Raw genomic sequence first — 21,384 nt, 5'->3', positions numbered from 1 at the left:
ACTGATGAAGCTTCTTGGATGAGAAGCGAAACATTGTCTTCTTCTTCAAGAGGAAAAAACATAGTCCATTTTTGAAAAAGCTCTTTTGAGACAATCATGATCTGGATGACTGAGAATCTCCATAGACACTCTCAAAACAATACCCACTTTTGGAGTGTAGCCCTCAACATGTGCTGGTATGACGCTCAAGCCAGTAGAAAGTGCACACTTTCACAGTAAGAAATTTGATCCCTGAATCCATTTGATTAGGCATACTTCCTTGACCACACATTTTATTTCTTTTGGACAAATGGCCTAATACAAACATGACATATGAACTACAAGATCATAGTGAAGAGTTGTGCTTGTTAGACCATCTTTTAAGGTGCTTGTTTCCTTCCTTGATATCCTTGCTTTTATTTAAAATAAAATAATATGTAAGTAAAATATTTGTTTAAGTGCTTTTTATATTGTAGCAAAAACTGATTTAAAATTATTTTCCCTAGGTCTCTCTGCTATGGAAAAGAAATTGGCTGAGTACAAGTGTAGTACAAATGAAGCAATTCATCTAAAATTAGGTAAAAATTTAAATATAGCTCTTATGGAACCCACTATTTCAGCAGTTTTTGCTAAATAAAAATTGATTTTTAAAGACTAGCAAAGTATCAGTCTTTCATGTATATATGTGCAAGCATCTTTATAGAATTACTGTAACAGTAGAATAATATGGTTCCTGTTTTACTTATTTAATGATTTGTTGCATCTCTTGCTATGTGCTGAATATATACTGCTCAAAAAAATAAAGGGAACACAAGCAGAAGACATCCGAGATCTGAATAAATGAAATAGCCTTATTAAATACTTTGTTCTTTACATACAGTCGTTTATACACTGCTCAAAGGTATAAAGGTATTTTGTGTTCTAAAGGAAACACAAAACTGTATGTAACGAACAAAGTATTTAATAAGGCTATTTTATTCATTCAGATCTCGGATGTCTTCTGCTTGTGTTCCCTTTATTTTTTTGAGCAGTGTATTTGAAAATTATCTGGATGAGTATTGAACAGAGAAGTAGGCATTTTCCATCAGATGGGTGTTAGAACTGGTCTTAAATATCACTTCAGGTCAAAATCATCTTCAGGAAAGTTGGTTAATTAGCAAAGCTAGAAATGTAAGATTTATTGCAGTCTTTTGCTAACATCAGCTTCATCTTGGAATTGCTGATATTTTAAAATTTTCTTAGTCTTATATAGGTAGTTCTCGTTTACCAGTAGTACCAGAAACTCCATCGCTAAGCCTTGCAATCAGAAGCCAGCGTGAAGGTCACAAATAGTTATCATGGTTATATTACTGTGGGACACAGTGAGCATAATAATTGTGAGCTGGTTGCTCAGTGCTGGAATATAAGGCTTGTCATAAGTGTCCCTCGTTCAGCAGTGTCATAACTTCAAATGGCTGCTAAACAAGGATTACCTGTATTCAGTTGATTTGTGTACACATTTTTGTGTTTTGATATGGAAATGGCAATGTGTGAAGAAGCCTTAGGAATTCAAGACTATTTAAAAGATATATGTGATAAAACATAAAAATACTGTGGAGAAGATAATGGAAAATAGATTCTTTTCCATATCACTACATTCTGAATCAGAAATTGTAATAATGTCAATCTGAAATTGTACAGGATCTACTTATTTAATGGACTATATCTACAGTAGAGTCTCTCAAACTGATTTTCTGTAACAAAGAAAACCTTGCTGTGACATGTATTTGAAACTGAAGAAAGCATTTATCTATTGGGGCTGGAGCAAGTCTGTGTTCCCAAAATGTATGACTAAAGCAACATAGAAGGTTCTTGACTTCCCTCTTCCAAGATGTTCTCTTGGTGGTATCAGAAAGCTCTGCTTGCATTAGCACTTATACTCTGCCAGTGGTGGGATCAGAGAAAATATATTGTAATGTCCTAATGAGGAATGCTGGAGTTTTACAGATTGCTAGATAATCACAATTCCTTTGTAATAATGCCAACTGAAGTAGTTGACTCCATCCTATTAGAAATGAGTTGTGGGTGAGTGAGTTTAAGAGTTGAAAAATATTAGCTCAGTAGTACATAGGATTTCAGACATGGCGTAGCCTCTCTAGATGCACAGATACTCCTCCTTTTTATACTGATACGATTTCTGTAAATTAACCAAAATATGTTGGCAGATCACTGCTAGCTATTCAAATGCAAACAACTGTTTTTCTCATTAGTCCGCTTCCCAGAGGATTTGGAAGATGATAGTACAACATTTCATCCAGAGTTCAGCCATCAAGTTTTTGGGGATGAGTAAGTGACATAAGATATTATAAAAATAGTTTTAAGATGTTGGATTTTGTACTGATGCCATAAAATTTAACAGTAATGCTTATTAAATTACATGCAGTTCTTTCAATAAATATATGGATCTATAATTATTTTTGCCATATAATTAGCTGTGGTCAAGATCTACAGAATGCTTGGCATTGCTTCTGTGTTATAAGATGATGTGATTGGTGTGACTGGGTGGGTGTGGCCAACTCAACGTCACTCCCACCCAGTCACATGACACACACCCCAGCCACGCCTACCCAGCCGGTCATTAGGGCAGAGAATCAGTTGTTAAATTATTTGTCACAGCCGGCCCTACTTCACCCCTCCCCACCCAGCCACCGATCCCCCCTCTCTTTCCTTCTCTGTCTCTCTCTCCACTCTCTCTTTTTCCCCTTCTCTCTCTTTCCTCTCCCTCCCTCTCTCTCTCTCCTTCCTCTTTCCTCTGTCTCTCTCTCTCCTCTCCTTTTTCCCTTCTCTCTCTACAGTAGGAAATGGCAGATGGCTACTTCCGGCCTTTGTTAGTGCTGGAGACTTGCGACTGTCCTTTGCTCCAAGACACTAGCCTCACCCGCGCTGCTGTCAAACCCCACATGCCATGCCTGGGGAGAGGAAGGAGCCCCTGAACTGGTGCTGGGTGGTGGGAACCTGATGTCCGCAGGCTGACCAGCCTATGAGCAGCGTGCCGATGATCACCTGGTCGGCGGGGAGCCGAACACCAGCTATCCAGCTAGGAGGTGGGGCATCACAACACAGGCGGCCTGCAGGCTCTTCAGGAAAAGCAACTGACATCTGGGAGGCGAGAGCGAGCCAACGACTCTGCTGCTGTTGCCGGGGCAAGTGGGGGGCAGGGTCACATTGTGGCTCTGCATCGTAATGGGCTCCAGGAGGAGGAGGGGACCCCGTCTCCCCCATTGTGAAGCACACTAAATTTCACTGTGCTGTGGAGGTGGCAACAGCAGCAGCATCGGGAGCCGCAACAAAGGGCTGTAAGAGCCACATGCGGCTCCAGAGCCGCAGGTTGCTGGCACCCATTCTAGAGTTTCCTCATGAGGAGCAAATATGTAGAGCACATGTCGGGGATCATCTGTCCTCTCCTTGTCCAATCAATCAGAATCAGAATAGAGCTGGGAAGGATCTTGGAGGTCTTCTAGTCCAACCCCCTGCTGAAACAGGAACCTTATACCATTTCAGACTGGAGGCTCTTCAGTCTTTTCTTAAAAACCCCCAGTCCTTCTTTTCTCTAGACTGGCCATATCCAATTCCTGCAACCATTTTTCATATGTTTTTGTCACCAGGCCCTTAATCATCTTAGTTGCTCTTCTTTGCACTTTTTCCAAAGTCTCAACATTTTTTTTTGTAGTGTGGTGACCAAAATTGGTTGCAGTATTCCAGGTGTGGAATTCACCTAATCTGTACTTACATTTTTGGTTTTTCATGCCCTGGTGTAAAACTTTGCTTTTCTCCACATTACATTTCATGTTGTTGGATAGGGCCCATTGTTCAAGTCTGCTGAGACCTTTTTGGATCTTGAGCTTGTCTTCTGGGGTTTTGGTTATTTCTGCCAGTTTAGTGTCATCTGCAAATTTGATGAGTTCCCCTTCTATTCCCTCATCTAAGTCTTTTATAAAGATATTGAAGAGTACTGGGCCTAAGACAGAATCTTGTGGTACCCCACTGCTTTCTTCCTTCCATGTAGACATAGTACTGTTAAGGACTACTCGTTGAGTATAGTTTGTCACCCAGTTACTAATCTATCTAGTGGTGATTCTGTCTATCCCACATTTTTCTAGTTTAGCAAGATGTAGGTTGTGGTCTACTTCGTTGAATGCCTTGCTGAAATCCAAGTATACTATGTCCACAGTATTTCGCTGGTCTACTAATTTAGTCACTTTGTCAAAGAATGAAATAAGATTGGTTTGGCATGATCCATTTTTAACAAACCCACGCTGGCTACTAGTTATAATTTCATTTGTTTCTAGATGTTCACAGACGTGGTTTTTTTTCCCCCTAATAATATTGGATTGATGTTAGGCTGATTGGTCTGTAGTTTCCTGGGTCAGTTTTTTTTCCCATTTTTGAAGATGGGAACCACATCTCGTTATTCCTCTGGCAGTTTCCCCGGTGCTCTGGGATCTTTTTAAAAGATATGGTACGATAGTTCTGAGATAACATCTGCCAGCTCCTTCAGAACTCTGTGATCCATTAGGACCCGGTGATTTATATTTATCAAGATCAGACAGGTGTTCTCTTACCATTTTCTTGCTTATTTTAATTTTTATACCTAGCTTGCCTTTTACAGTTATGTTTTTGGTAGGTTGGGTTATACTAGTTTCTTTTTGCCTGAAGATTGATACAGAGAATGAGTTCAACAGCTGTTGAACTGTTTTCTCTCTACCGCCTGTTACTTCCTTGCCATCTTCTCTCTTTAGTGGACCTACTGTTTCCTTGATTTTTCTTCTTGTTACTTATATGTTGCAAGAAACCTTTTTTATTTTCTTTGACTTTTGTTGCAAGTCTTTGTTCATTCTGAGCCTTTGCTTTTTTGACTTCATCTTTGCAGATTCTGGCTATCAGCTGATAATGCCTTAGTTATGTGTCCCTCTTTCCATTTTTTGTATTTATCCTTTGTGTCTTTCAGTTTATCAGAGAGATCTTTGTGCACATTACAGTGCTTTTGGAAGTTTCTTAAAGCAGGGGTCACCAACCTTTCGGACCTCAGGGACCACTAAATTCATAATTTTAAATCCTGTGGACCAGTAATAAGAATTTTTAAAAAAGATAAATAGTATTTAGTGCAATATAAAAAATGTAAATACTTTTTCTGTGGACCACCACAGACCACCAGTTGGTGACCACTGCCTTAAAGTTTAGAAGTAGTTTTGTCATGTGAAACAATAGGCTGCTATTTTAGAAATATGAATCTTAATGTCTTTTGGGTATGTGGTTCTTTAGATCCACATAAAGCTAAAGCTTAATTGTTATGAATGTCATAGCATTCACTTTTTCTTATTGTTTTAACTTGTACACCAACATAATCTATTTCACTCCAGGAAGTTAACAGCATTAACAAAAATTCCTCAATGTAGTTTAAGTATCCATGGTAAACAGAAACACAATTACTTTAAATTAAGTTTAAAATCAAAATAAAACTGAACAGCACCAACATTAGCAAATCAACAAGTCTACCTTTTGTGTGTGTGTATGTGTGTGTATATATAGAGAGAGAGATAAATTATACCAGGAGGTGTTGTCAGTATTTTGATGCAGTATTGGAAACAACTGAGTTTCTGGATGAATGAATTATTCTGAAGTTGAATCCAAACAAGTCTGGGTAATTATTGTCCATCACATGGTCTGTCATCTCCAGTATCATTGCCTAGGAAGATACAGGTTTGCAACTTGATTCTGTTGGATGGGGGTTTCACCCAACCTCAGCAGGTGCATTAATTGCTATCTTACCTAAATATAAGGACCTTGCAATGCAACTTACACCCTCATTTGCATTTGCCTGAATTAATACAATGTGCTATATTTATGGTTGCCTGTGAACAACCACCCAGACACCTCAGAATGCAGCAGCCTGACTATTAGCCGGCCTGTGCCAATATAAGCACATTACAACTGTGCTCTAGGCTGCGCACTGGCTTTCTGTTGGCTTTAAAGTGCTATTTTTGACCTTTAAAATCCCGGGCTTGGGTCTGAGGACTCCTCCAGGACTGTTTTTAATCTGCTACAACTTTTGTAAAATGCTTAACCTGAGTCATTTGGAATATTTGACTTTGATTGCTGCCATCCATTTATTTATAAGGTTTTTAAAAATTATTTTTGAACTTGTTTTTTATGTATGTTATATGTGTATGCTATAATATTACAGCATAACTATTAACATGTTTTGTTGCTAATACCTGAATACATTAGGGAATCTTATAAAATAATAATAAAATATTTTTCTCTGGGTATTCCATGGCAAATGAATTATCTCAATGAGAAATAATAATTTTGTGATTGTGTTGGCACATCTCAGCAATGATTTGCTCTGTGTTTCTACCTCAATTGTTTTAGGTGAATAAATCACAATTTGAAACAATTATTTGTCAATTGCATCTGTGACTTGGAATGATATATAAATATTAATGGTTTTCAGGGTTATTCTTGGTTCATTTTTATACTCTACCAAATACAGTAATAAATCCCTAGAGGTACAAAGCAGGAACAACTAAAATGGAAATACTGAAATCAGAAGTTGGCCAAACATCTGAATTTCTCATCTCTAAGATTGTCTTGCTCAAGAAACTATAATTAATTAAAACAAATTGTGGGTTATTGTGATGTATGATAATTACCTTAGGAATTTACTAGTTTTCAACTGTAGAAGAGTGTTTCAGTAATTCAGTTTGTGTTTCTCCTACAGTGAGGTTGCCTTTGGTTACAAGGGACTGAAGGTTCTTTTGTATTACATCGCTGGTAACTTGTCAACACTGTTTCGCATTGATTATACATCAAAAGTTAATGAGAACTTCGAGTGTGTGGAGGTAAAATCAAATATTCAGATGTCATCTAAACTTGTTAAGGTTGCTTCTCTTCAGCTTTTTATGATCACGTTTATTTCCAAACTCCTTCACTACTATCACAATCCATATAACTTTTATTATTGTACTTGGAATAACGTTTAATGAGTATTGTAAACAAGCTTTCTAGGAATTTGTCATCCTTTGTTGGAAAGTCTGCTTTATACAAGTAAATTGCATACGCATCAGAAATCTTAATGTTATTTCATGCTTCAAGTATATACGCCTGAAGAAATTCTCACTTATATGCTTGTATTTATTTGTATCTGTTAGTTGAAATAGAACTGATGTAAAACTATAATTTGTCTGATCTCATGGGCCACTTCAGAATTACCACATGGCAGCTCTAAATATAAGTGCTATTTAAATTGTTGGTCATTTCTGAGTATTGCGAGAATGTGATGATGCTAGGTTTCCTCTAAGGTAGGAAGCGACATCTCCTTTTAATCAGGACTAAAACATTGTTGTTTTTCAGCATTTGATATTGGTATCCTTAATCATCAGGACTAAAGTAGACTGTTGGGCTCAAGAATTCAAAAAGTTTCCCAGGAATCTTTTTACTTATGTGTTGGTGCTCTTTTTTACTTTGAGTAACAAAACTAGGAAGATGGGCAGAATGCCCATGGAATGTTTTCCATATTGCAGAGTAGTTTAGATATATTTTAGTTTGTATTTTGACATTTTTTGAGATTGAAAGTTAAGATATAGATTATAAATTTAGGCTATCTTGGCTGTTCACCGCCCTGAGTCGGTGTAGGGCGACCTGAGTAGGGCGGTATAGAAATTTGATAAAATAAAAAATAAAATAAAAAATAGCAATATGTGAAAAAACCCTGAGCTGTAAATATATTGTTTTATTTTTAATGTGAGGGAGGGGAGTTGTGAAATTATGTTAATAAAACATTACCTCCGTGTTTACATTGAATCTACTTTTACTTGTTCACAATTTTGGCAACTCAGATCAGGTGTTTCAGTTGATACAAAAAAATGGTAGACTGTTAACCAGCGCACAAGACCAGAAACATTAGTCTGAGTTTTGACAATGGCTTGTGTTTATGGCGTTTTACCTGTATCAATAGTTGGCGAAAGTACTTTGTGAGCAGATAGATGGGATATAAATCATAAAAGAAAGAGCTATCTTTTTTAGTTCAGTGCTGACTTGCAGGAGCCTAATAGGATTTTTAACATGTAGAATAAAAATGTACTACAGAATAATGCTACATTAAAAAATAGTTTGGTTTTCATCTCTTGGCCTTCTGTTTTTATTATTATAATAGTCTCTAAGAGTTACTTTGGCAATTTTAGTACAGCTCAATAAAGGCAGTCTTTTTGTATCTTTACACACACAGATTTAGTTTAGAAAAATGTCTTTTAGCCTTGTCCCCACTACTTTAAATCAGTTGCATAAGATGAAAGCAAATTTATAGAACCGTGTACATTAATTACACAACAGCATCTTAGAAATATAAAGCTGATATATATGAATGTTAATAGCATCAAGACATTAAGAATGAAATATGCAAGGGCTGAACTCCATCCATACTCTACATCCCAAAATATAGCTAATAGTGAAGTATTATTCCTTTGCAGGTGCATTGCTTCTACTTAGGGGGATAATAGTTGAAAGGACTGCCATTAGCAGTGTGTTGTATTAGCCTTTTGTAGTGTATTTTGTCCTAAGCATCTTAATTTCCCAGTTTTGAATGCTAAGTAGCAAAGGTCTTGGTTTAGAATTAATACTCATCATGCATGTAAACGGTGTGAAAGAGCTGCTTAGTAAGTTAATACAAAGTGTTCTTGTGTCAATCCTTATGGAAATAGATACAATACAAACATTACAGCTGAACTCATGACAAACTCCATTAAGTAAAAACCTGGGCTCATTGTTCAGGGCATGGTTTGAATAGAATGTAAGCTCATTTTGTTGAATGTAATGTCAGGCTTTTAGGAGTTGTATTGAGGGGGGAGGGTTTTGTTAAGTTGAGACCAATTCATTAAGTTTTATTGCCTGGTGAGAAGCAGCAATACATTATTGTTAAACTTCATCAGATATTCATGGCTAAAGAGAAGTAGTAAACGTATTCAATCAAGTGGCCGTTTGGGGGCCTGAAAAGGATTATGATGTCTGCTCAGCTGATAGTCTTATCACATTTACTTTGACTATTTAATAAGGTTAATCTTAATTCAGTTGTGCTTATAAAATGTGTACGATTTTCCTCATCCTTTGGTTAAATTAGATTTAAAAATAAGTTCTCAAGATATAGTTGTTTGCAGTCTTTATTAAATTGCTAAAGTAATTTGAAGTAGGACAGTATTTTCTGGGCTTTCTTGATATTTGCCTGATTGCATTTTTCTTGGATTCTAGTTTATATATGAGGGTGAGAAAAGCGTTGATCTTTATACTGGGGCTAGCAAGCCCTAGTTTGTATGAGTTGCTTTTGCTTAGCTTCTAGGGTATAAGAATGGATTGAATATGCACTGGTCAGAAATAGCGAATGTTATGGGAAGAATGTCTTTTTAAATTTTCTTTTTGTTACTGAATAGTTACATAGTTGTATTTTATCAGAGGTTTTCAAGTAGCTATGAATAAAACACCAGTGCTGTTTTCACAATTTTTATTTCCCAATACTGTATGGAAAAATATTATTACTGATGCTCCAGAGCAAGCGTGGATAACCTGTAACCTGCAGAAAATCAGTTATAGCATGGTTTTGTGCCACTTTCCTGCAAACACAGATATAAAAACTGTAGTGTAAACTAATACATTCCATGCTTTTTTTAAAAAACAAAACAAAACCCAAATCCTTTGAAAGCCCAGGAAGAAACTTGAAATCTAGTGCTGACCAAGTGTACAACATAGTCCTATCCACATGACATTATTTTTCTTCCCACTGCTGAACTCAACCTCCCAAATATTAATCATGCTATTGTAAATAATCAGTATATTACTAAGAATATACAGGTAGTCCTAGACTTACAACAGTTCGTTTAGTGACCACTCAAAGTTACCTCGGCACTGAAAAAATTGACTTAAGGCCATTTTTCACCCTTATAACTGCTGTAGCATCCTTATTGTCACGTGATCAAAATTCTGATGCTTGGGAACTGGTTCATATTTATGAAGGTTTCAGTGTCCTGGGCTCATGTGAACCCCTTTTATGATCTTCTAGAAAGCAAAGTCAATGGGGAAGTCAGATTCACTTAACAACCTTGTTACTAACTTAACAACTACAGTGACTCACTTAACAACCGTGACAAGAAAGGTTGTAAAATGAGACAAAATTAACTTAAAAACATGTCTCACTTAGCAACATAAATTTTGGACTCAATTGTGATCATATGTCGAGGACTACTTGTATTGGGATACATATACCTTTTCTATAATTTCTGCTTTCTGGGGTTTGGGCTTTTTTATTACGACTTTGATTTATAGGTACTCCTTGATTTACAACCATAATTGAACCCAAAATTTAGGTCATAAGTTAAGTGAGATGCCCATATTTATTATTTATTTATTGGTTCAATTTATATGCTGCCCTTCTCCAGAGACTCAGGGTGGCTTACAATGCATTAAGCAATAGCCTTCATACTTTTGTATATACCTGCTTAGTAGGGCTTTCGGCCCCCCCAAGCCGTGTTCTTTTTTTTTATATATACAAAGTCAGCTTATTGCCCCCACAATCCGGGTCCTCATTTTACCTACCTCAGAAGGATGGAAGGCTGAGTCAACCTTGAGCCTGGTGAGATTTGAACTCGCAGTAATTGCAGGCAGCTGGTAGCTAAGTGCTACTTAAGTGCTATTTAACAGCACTTTAGTCCGCTGTGCCACCAAGGCTCATGACTGCCTTTTGCTCAATGACAGCAATCCTGGCTGTCACCATTGCAGTTATTAAGCAGACACAGCAAAAAAGTGGCAGCTCCCATTCTTACATAAAAGGGAACTGCAGATTTCGGCTGGAAAAAGAAAAAGCTTACATCTTTGTGATCCAAGCTTCTTTTCTTCAGCCCAGCAGTTCAGTTCCCTTTCCCTTAGTCAGCAGAAGGGAACTTTGCCCAAATTCCAAGCAGAATTTTGTGACAAAACATTTGCAGTATTGGGCATTTGGTGGCAGCCCCCACAAATGAGAGGGAGTTGCCTCATTTCTGAGGATTGGGTGCAAACGCCCTGTGCTGCAAATGCTCCATGCCAAAATCCTGTTTGGATTTCAACCTGGGCTTCTTCAGCCAGTCTCCTTGAAAGCAAAACTGCTTGGCAAACAGACTCCACCCTATGTCGGGTGCAGAGGTTGGCTGCTGCTGGTTTAGACTGGTTTGGGTGAACCGGCAGTTTCGACCACCGGCTGGGCCTGCCCACCCGCCCCGGTGCAATCCCATCCTATATATTTCACTTTCTGGCACGCTCGCCCCGCCCACGCAGCCAAGCTGATTTCTGCGTCTCGCATGCTCTACTCACTGTGGCTGCCCAAGAAAGTTGCTGTGGCCCACTGTTCTGCCCCAGCTACGAACCCCAAAGAACACAGCACACACAAAGTCTGTTCAAACCTTAGTTTACTAAATAAACCAGTCTTTTACAACAACGGCTGTTAATTAATTGCATTAACAGCTGCCAAGTGGTCAGCAGATCTGACAGCTGATTCAGACAATGAGGAGGTTGGGGAGGAACATGGGCCAGTCCTGGAGTCTGGGGAAGGCTCTGATGAGGCTCTGCGTCGGAGGCAGAGATGGGGCCAGGGCCGTCTGACAGTTGTCAGCTGCCTTCGGAGTTGTACATCGGTGAGACAGAAGAACATCTAGATCCTGTTCCCAGTGTGCGCATGCGCAGAGCTGCCAGGAGAAGGGAACAGCTAAGGAACAAGGGTCGACTCAGGAGTAAAGCCACAGTTGGACAGTGAATGGCCCCTCCCATAGGGAATAAAGAGGAGCAAAGGGGAGGGGAATTTGCAGGAGACAATTAGTTCATTTGGGTGAAGATCTATTCCTGCATTCTTGCCAAGTATTGTCGGTTACAGTGTGGAGTCTGAAAGATATCGGTCTGGCCACTCTCCAAGCCTGATAAAGGTCAGTAATTGTGAACTATCTTGAAAGACTGTGGGAGAGGAAAGACTTTGCTGGAGAGGAATTCACTGCAAATTTAATAAAAGGGGTTTATCGGGACGAGGACTCGGCTTCGTGCTGGTGGGGAAGACTAGGTCAGAACAAAGGGGTGCTGGAAGCAACGCGCATGATATCGCCGTGTGTTTGAAGCCATGCGCACTAGGCGAACCGGTTGTTAAATTATGTGAAGCTCACCTCTAGTTGGGTGAAATCAATTCCAGAAGGCAGCACTGTGACTCTCAAAAGAGGCTGGGTGAAAAAGTTCCTTAGTGAGGGACCTTCTTCACCCAGTGTCCTTGATAGCAAAAACAAGGTTTGGCAAAGAGGCATTTCCCTGCACAGGATGAAACCAATCTGTCAGACCCCTCTAATGCTCTCAAGGAGGCTGGGTAAAAAAGCCCTCCTGAAATCCAAGCTTGGATTTTGTGACATACTAAGTGGCTCAGTGGCTAAGACGCTGAGTTTGTCGATCAGAAAGATCAGTGGTTCGAATCCCTCGTATAGGTCTCCTGTGTGAGCAGGGGAGTTGGACTAGATGACCTCCAAGGTCCCTTCCAACTCTGTTATTGTTACTTCGAGAGGAATGTCTTTTTCAGCCAGCCCCCAGAAACCAGAGGGAGTTCTCTAGGCAGGCAGCAGCAGCAGCTTGCAGTCTTCTTTGCTGGCTTCCCCACTGACTTTCTGGGGAAGCCAGTAGGGAAAATTTTACATGGTGATCATGTGATTTCAGGGCACTTGGCAACCTGCCTTAAGCGCAAACAAGTTGCCAAGTGCCCAGATTGCAATCATTTGACCACAGGGGTGCTGCAATGGCTGTAAATTTGGGCATGAGTCATAAGTCTGTTCAGCTCCATCATAATTTTGAATGGTCACTGAACAAATGGTGCTTAAGCCAGGACTACCTGTATTATTTTTAAATTATTTTTAAGAAGAAATATTGTCCAAGTCTCAACATTTTCTTTTATGACCTAGCTGACACCTATTTCTGTTTGTGTTATTTTGAGGAAATCGTTTTATCTTCCAAGACCGAGTGGCTGTGGCTATCGGCGTCCCGATATAGTCAGCTGGTGCCATCGCTGACTATTGGGGGTGAATCTTTGCCCCCCACAGAGACGGCTCGCAATCTGGGTGTCCTCCTGGACGCACGGCTGTCTTTAGAAGAGCATATGACGGACGTGACCAGGGGGGCCTTTTATCAGGTTCGCCTGATCCGCCAGTTGCAGCCCTTTCTGGACCGGGACGCCTTATGCACGGTCACTCATGCCCTTGTCACCTCCCGGCTGGACTATTGTAATGCTCTCTACATGGGGCTCCCCTTGAAGAGCACTCGGAGGCTCCAGCTGGTCCAGAATGCGGCCGCGTGGGTGGTTATGGGTGCACCTCATTGTGCCCGCGTGACACCTCCTGCGCGAGCTGCACTGGCTCCCAGTGGTCTTCCGGGTACAATTCAAGGTGTTGGTTACCACCTTTAAAGCGCTCCATGGCACAGGACCTGGGTACCTTCGAGACCGTCTTCTGCCACCAATAGCCTCCCACCGACCAGTCCGTTCCCACAGAGAGGGTCTCCTCAGGGTGCCATCAGCCAAGTTATGTCGGCTGGCGACACCCAGGGGGAGGGCCTTCTCTGTGGGAGCCCCAACCCTGTGGAATGAACTGCCCCCGGAAATACGTAAGATCTCCGACCTCTGGGTGTTCCGCTGCGCACTGAAGACCCTGTTGTTCCGCCAGGCAGGGCTGTCAATATAATAATTTTAAATTGGGGTATTTTAATTTTTGGGGTTTTAAATCGGCCAAATCTATTTAATTATTTTAATTTTTAATTATTGTTGTGTCTTGTGTTTTTAAATTGGCTGTACACCGCCCTGAGTCCTTCGGGAGAAGGGCGGTATAGAAATAAAATTATTATTATTATTATTATTATTATCTATTTTACTACAATCCTCTGTTCTCCGACAACCAAAAAGCAAAATAGCTATGGTAAATGTTTTGCTAAACTAAATGTTTTGCTTAAGTAGCCAATATTGAGCATCAGTGATGATATAATGATTGTGCCTTTTTTGTTTTTCATCTTTTTGAAAGTGGAACTAAGAGTTTCCCTTAGTGAAACTTCTAAATTAGGAAAAATACAGCAACTTTCTGATGAATTTTAGAAAGATTCCTTCAAGGGGTAGATATGAAAAATATTACTTTACATTTAACTTTCCAGTAACTGAGTTTATATTCCCATTGCTTTTCCTTCTTTGATTTCAGGCAGATGATGTGGAAAGTAAAATTAGAGAAATTATTCCCCCAGGCTTTAGCAGAAGTGTAGATGACTTGGTATCTCTGCTGGAAAAAGAAGTTAACTTTAAGCCGTTTGGGATATTATTGCATACATATTCTTTGCATAATGAAGAAGCAGGTGAAGACATAACATATCAAATATACAAGGTAAAAAAAAAGACATATTTTGCTCAAAGTGACAAATTTTCATGACAGTGTTTAAATGACATTCAGTTAATTGTTTGCGATATATGTAAAAAGACTTGTTTGAGGTGGGGGGATGTGTCATATCACTTTTTGTGCACTCATAGTTGCCTGCCAAAGAATCTGCATATACCCTTCTAAGAGCTCTTTTCACATCTATGAAAAGTTTCACCTGACTTCTTCTAGCTTTTTCCCTAGGCTGACATGACATGCCCAGGCTTTCGAGAGTATCATGAAAGGCTTCAGACCTTCTTGATGTGGTTTATTGAAACAGCGAGCTTTATTGACGTGGATGATGAAAGATGGAACTACTTTCTAGTGTAGGTACAATTCTAAAGCAATAGTGGACCTTATTACCTCCATAAAGGCTGCATTTTAATTGTGGCTGGCCAATTATTGGGACAGTATAATGATATTTTTCTCAGGACAGGAAAAAACTATTGTTTATCAAGCTGGAGTTTGCATCCATTATGTTTCGCAAGACCTTGAGAATAGAGCCAAATTAAATACTGTTGTCCACTGGCGCTCTGAATGTAGGGCTTAAACAGTAAAATGAGCTTTGCCTGTGTTTTCTTTTACTTGCCACCTATTCATCGTTATAATAGGCAAGTGTGGTGAAGTGCTGTAAAGAGGTCTGATTTATCCAAGTTGCTGCACACCAATTAAGTGAATTGTACATTCAGAACATAGCAGGTGTACCCATTGGGCCCGCACAGAGTAGCTTGCTGACACTAAAAATTCAGTCACAGAATAGAAAAGAAAATGGACACTGCATGGGAGCGCGACTGTAATTGACCTGCTTGGCTTTCTGTTTTATCTGCAGATTTGAGAAGTATAATAAGGATGGAGCGACACTCTCTGCGACTGTAGGCTATATGACAGTCTATAATTACTATGTGTACCCAGACAAAACCCGGCCACGTGTAAGGTAATTGGAAGCATAACACGTGCCTTGCCTTTTATTTCAGAAGAGGGGACTGTTGAAATTCCCAATAATAGTCGATAATGGTTTTAATTTTGGTTTTAATTTGGGGGGGATATTTTTTTATTGAAGATTTTGGTTGGCTTTGTGGGTTTTTAAACTTTGTTCTTTGCATCTAAAATGGGAAAGAATCTCAAAGAGTTACTTGTATACAAACTCCTTTATATAGCAAATCATTATAAATAAGTTTCAAAAGTAAAATGTACAGCTTTCAGTTAACTTTTTTTTCCCCTTCTTCCTGTAGCCAAATGCTGATATTGCCTCCGTTCCAAGGAGAAGGCCATGGAGCCCGGCTATTAGAAACTGTCCATAGATACTACATGTCATCTCCTACAGTGCTTGATATAACAGGTATGTGAAATGTGAATCTTCATTGAAGCTACTAGTTTTTTAAATTCATCTGTCAAAATGAAGTGAACTTTCAAAGTTCAACTAATCAGAGGTCAAGATAATACTATCCTTTCTTATATAAGAACTGTGTATAATATAATTGTTCAAATCCTTTTCTTACTGAGAAGAGTGCATCATGGAAATCCATCCCTTTTGCTCAAGGATTACCAGATAATTAGGCATTTTGGTTGCGAAGTACATAGCTGGCTTGACAAGGAATCTAAGTTGTTGGGGGGGGGGTTAATTGCCTTGGAGAGATTGTTTGCTTGAGGCAAACTATTAAATCAAAAGCTACTCTTAAGGAACTTATTTCTCTTATACATACAGTTGTGTTTTTAAACATGAGAGATTAAATGTATGTGTGTCTGAAGGAAATGAAAAAAATCCTTTTGAAAAGGTGCAAGTTGACCATAGAACAAATGAACCATAACTTTATTTTTAAAGTTAAAAAGTAAAATATGCTAGCTTCTCCAAAAAGATAAAAGGAAAATAAAAACTTCTGTGTAATAGTCTCTGATAAGTATCAGAAATATCATGAGGTGATATTCAGGAAAGAATCAGACATTTCTACTATTTTTATCCGGAACGTAAGGCGGGAAATTAATTTTTATTGACTCTTGCCCCTTTACCTCACTGTCTGAAGCAGTCATTCCACATCCAAAGAAACTATAGGGAATAAGGGAAAGTAGTAGAAATTGCTTCATCCTCCTTTCAGTCAAGAGAAAATATAGTTTGAGCAGAAAACTCTTAATAAGATTGTGCTTCCATGGATGTTAGTCTCCAAGCCATTGTTTTCTAATGTAACATACAGAAGAGTACCCTCTATATGTATATAGTAAAAGATAGTATGGTATGTTAGCAAAATAAATATAAATAAATTATATTCACATGGATCCACAGATTCCTCTTATCTATTTGTTAAAGTTATTTGCGGCCTATCTCGCCATGTGGCTACTCTATCTTTTGCCAATTATCCTTTATGCTGCAGATTTTGCCATATTTCACATCTTTTTTGTAAGTACCTGTCTTTTAGAAGGAGCTGTTAGAAGGGGACAGTCATAAAACTATTTTCCCCTTTAAATATTTATGATCCAAGACCCTTTTGTGAAAGGAGCAATGATTAAACTTCTTTGGTATCCGTATACTAGTTCATTTGAACTCATATTTGTCCCTGTGGTATACTGAAAGCATGAGATAGTCTTTATAAATTGTTTTTGTACACTTTCAAGTTTTGTGTTTCTTAAACAAAAATTGATATACTTTCACAAGCCACTTTTCAAAACCCACAGGGTCATTCTTGTATTATAATGTAGGGCTGTGCCCATGCTTTGGATTCAAAGGCAAAGGAGTGTTTTGGAGTGGGCAGGCTCCTTATATAGCACTTGTCTGCAACTCAAAGCAGCTGTGTCTTTTTCTGGGCTTGTGTATTTTTCTGGGATTGCATGTCTGCTCCCTGCAGCTGCTGAACAGTCTTGGGAAAAGATATATTTGGTCTTAGAGATTGCAGACAGGTGGTACATTGGTGCCTCTGCATGCTCCAAGTCACCTTTTTGCCTTTCAGTCTGAAGTATTATGCAACCTTATTATAATGTGTATTTTAACTTATTCCTCACAAATCAGTGAGGGATTATATTTGATGGCAGGATAGTGGTGGGGAAAGAAATGCTGGTAGCATAAGTGTATTGGAAGCAAATCACTACCATGCAAATTTTCAGCCTCATTGTGTGCCTTTTATGCAATTGAATGAATGTGCTCAGAAAAACTTATCTGTATATTGCATCTAAACTGTATGATTTAAATTTTCTAAATTTTAAAAATGGCTTGCCATTTGATGGTGGCAGAGTAAAAACACAGAGAGATTCATGTACAGTTAAATAATGTAATTAATTTAGAAATATACCTGAATGGCGAGTGCATATCTGTACTTGAATTTCAGTCTTATTTATAAAAGCCATATAATATCACACACGATACCATTTCGTCACCCTACACCAAATTTTTTTTTAAAAAAAAATACTGCCCTAGCTGGTGACTGTCAGACCTCCATGGTAAACCAGACAGGAAACACAACTAAGTGTACTAAATCTACTTTAATGAAGTCTTGTCATAAGACTACATTAAAAGAATTGTGTAAGTCTGAAGTTACAAACTTTCCCTCACCACTTTTAAGGTGTTTTTTTCCCCTAAATTTCTTTCTCTGAGTGTTAAGTGGCTGTAGGCTTCTTTCTCTCCTGTCTGATTATTCCCTAGCCAGCATCTCTTTCCCTTGTCCCTCAATGTCATCCACATATTCCATATCATTCACTAAGGGTAAGGTAAATGTCAATTTTAAAAATTCTATCTGAATTTTTTTTAATAAGATACATATTTACTGTGTTACTTAAAGTACATAGAAATGGAACTGCCAGTACACATTGTAACAGACAAAACAGGGCTCTGACTCATTATATGGCGCGTGATGCGTATTTTTCAGTAAAAGTACTCTAAAACAGATTAAATTGCCCTGTAGAATAATTTGCTAGGGAACATGCTGTTTTTGACTAGGAGCTTGAAATGCAGAGATGGATCTCTGTTTTTCATCTATTTCTCATTGCTGCTGTTAAAAGACAACTGGGTTGGACACATGGGAACAGGATAGACAATTAGGAAACTGAGACGATATTGAAAGTCATCAGGTGGCTATATTAAAAGATGCATCAAACTAAGGGAGATATCCAAGATAATTGCATTTGTAAAATAGTTATTGACGAGCTGGTTAACTTTTTGATTAAATTCTAGCAGTTTCAGGGAACATTTTTTTATTGAGAGCTGCAATACGCAATATGTAACAGCATAGTTTTGGTATAAGAAAAGAACTACCTGAGCAAACTAAAGTTCTGTTAGGGCTCTTGAGTTTGACTTGTGAGAATGGTGGTATCCGGCATTACACAAATAGTATCCTCCTTCCCCTACCCCTTTCATGCTCAAGACCTGCATTGGTACCCTGCTACCCCTCAATCTTTTGAAAGCACAGGCATGAAGAGGAATGTGTTGTGCTGCTGTACAGATAGTCCTTGACTTACAACAGTTCATTTAGTGACTGTTCAAAGTTACAATGGCACTGAAAAAGTGACTTAAGACCATTTTTCACACTTATGACCATTGTAGCATCCCCGTGGCCATGTGATTTACATTTGGATGCTCAACAATTTATTCATATATATGAATGGTCACATTTTGTGACGTCTAACAAGCAAAGTCAATGAGGAAGCCAGATTCACTTAACAGCTATGTTACTAATCTAACAACTGCAGTGATTCACTTAAGAAATGTGACAAGAAAAGTCATAAAATGAGGCAAAACTCACTTAACAAATTTCTCAGCAACATAAATTTTGGGCTCAATTGTGGTCGTAAGCCGAAAACTACCTGTATATTATTCTGTCAACAGAACTGCACCATTTCATACAGCTAGCTTCCTTAACTTAATGGTATTGAAAGAGATAAATTCCTGACATTAATGCTTAGGGAAGAAAATGGTTTTATTACTTAGCATTTTTACTATCCTGGCAGGTTCTTGATAGTAAAATGTTTTGTCACAAGGGCTTACTGTAGATTCTCAAGATTTTACAGATAAACTCAGTACAAACTACTTCAGGTTATTTTTCCTTTTATTCAAAAAGCCAGACATAAAAGCAAGCCAGTTACTTTTGCTAAGAATCTAATCTTGATTTCCTAATTGCATTCCTTTGTAGATTTAGCAAATTTATTTACATCCAGAAATGTTAAACTTGGACCCTCACACCTATGCTTTTTAAAAAAAGTATACATTTTATGAAGATTTTAACATAGCTAAAGATAAATATGAAAATATATAAATAAGGTAGAAAACAGAAGGTAATAGAAAAAGTTTAAAAAACAGTACAGCTAGAAAAAGAAACAGGATAATTAAAGAAGTGATTTCCAATCTTCTTTGTAGCAGCTACAAACTTAATTATCAGTACTCCCTCTTTAAAATTACATTACAAAAATCCCTCTGTCCCATACTCAACCCTTTTTTCAATCAGCAAATCCAGAAATCACAATTTCGTTCTTTTTTTCATTTTCAGGGGAGGGAAAATCCATAAAAGGTTTCCAGTCTTGTATAAAATAACTTGTTTTATCCCTGGCCAGACCAATCCGTTTAGCCATTTCTGCTAATCCACCTCTTTTCCATTTCTAGATAAACATAGCTGGTTGAGGATTCTGAATTGCAGAGTGACCTAATCTTTCCTCTCTGCTTAATATTATGTGACATAAGTATTTTCTGACTGGAATGCGTATGCACTCCATAATGTTGACTTAATATATATGAGCACTGCTTATTTTATAATTTAGAATTTAGAAGGGTCTTACAGATACTGTGAGCAATTTTCCCTCTGTGAGTCTGGCTGTCAGCTGGTTTTACTCTAGTTTGTAAAATCTTTGATCTTTCATGCTCTTCTATCCCAGGAGGCTCATCTGTCCAACTACATCCCACAACGTATCTTCCTCTTTGGGTCTTCAGCATTCTTCTCTGGATTTACCTTCAAATCAACAAGTCTTCAATGTAGCTACTGCCCAATTTAAGTCAGGTTTCACAGCTCATGTTTTGTTTTTTGTTTTTAATTTTACTTCATTCATTTTTCAAGTTCTTCCCCAGTTCTTGCATTTTTAAGATAATGCATCCAATGCCAGTCTAGGATCTGTGGCCCTTTCCCCTTTCCCCTGCAGGAATACTTTCTGTATAAAACTAAATATCTTTTTCTTCCCATCTTTTCCTTATCAGCAAAACTAGCACAAAGTGTTTATTTATAAGTTATAGCCACGGTGGCGGTTGATACCCCCAGACTTATGATCATGGGGGATTTTAACCTGCCATCCGTCGGTGAGGCGTCTGAGGTAGCTCGGGAGTTCATGGCTTCCATGACGGCCATGGACCTGACCCAGTTAGTTCATGGCCCTACTCAAACGGGGGGAAACACGCTGGACTTGGTTTTTGTCTCTGGTCAGTGGTTGAGTGATCTTGAGATAGGGGACATAGCGATCGAGCCCTTGTCATGGTTGGATCACTCCCTCCTTTGCTTTGACGTTTGAACCACCACTCCCTGCCGCAGGGAGGTGGAACCGATGAGGTGGTTCCGCCCCAGACGCCTGATGGATCCGGATAGGTTCCAGATGGAGCTTGGGCCATTCCCTGAGGTTCTGGCTCATGGCTCGACTGAAGACCTAGTGGCCGCCTGGGATAGGGCGACCACTGGAGCTTTGGATTGGGTCGTGCCTTTGCGGCCTCTGACCCAGCGCCGCTCTCACCTGGCTCCTTGGTTCACCGAGGAGCTGAGGGAGATGAAGCTCCGGAAAAGACGCCTGGAGAGCAGTTGGAGGGCCAGCCGTTCTGAATCCGACCGAACACTGGTAAGGTCTCATATTAGGACCTACCTGGTGGCGATAAAAGCGGCAAAATGTACTTATTTTTTTGCTCTTATTGCGTCATCAGATAATCGCCCGGCCACCCTGTTTAGGGTGACCCACTTCCTGCTCCATCAGGGAGAGCGGGAGG

General features: G+C 38.9%; 1 protein-coding gene across 1 annotated transcript in view; it reads left to right on the top strand.

Moving 5' to 3' along the window:
• Nucleotides 1-21,384, top strand: part of HAT1 (histone acetyltransferase 1) — a 33,171-nt gene that overhangs the window by 3,980 nt on the left and 7,807 nt on the right. Inside the window, exons 2-8 of the mRNA XM_070956906.1 lie at nt 486-557; nt 2,229-2,304; nt 6,740-6,860; nt 14,241-14,420; nt 14,655-14,776; nt 15,280-15,384; nt 15,683-15,789. Of these exons, the coding sequence (XP_070813007.1) occupies nt 486-557; nt 2,229-2,304; nt 6,740-6,860; nt 14,241-14,420; nt 14,655-14,776; nt 15,280-15,384; nt 15,683-15,789 (783 nt within the window). The remainder of the gene's footprint in view (nt 1-485; nt 558-2,228; nt 2,305-6,739; nt 6,861-14,240; nt 14,421-14,654; nt 14,777-15,279; nt 15,385-15,682; nt 15,790-21,384) is intronic.

The sequence above is a fragment of the Pituophis catenifer genome, unplaced genomic scaffold (assembly GCF_029215685.1).
Source record: "Pituophis catenifer annectens isolate HBS135680 unplaced genomic scaffold, rPitCat1.0.hap2 SCAF_1, whole genome shotgun sequence".
Taxonomy (NCBI): domain Eukaryota; kingdom Metazoa; phylum Chordata; class Lepidosauria; order Squamata; family Colubridae; genus Pituophis; species Pituophis catenifer.
Note: the sequence above shows the minus strand (reverse complement) of the source record. Positions and strands in the feature narration are given on the sequence as shown.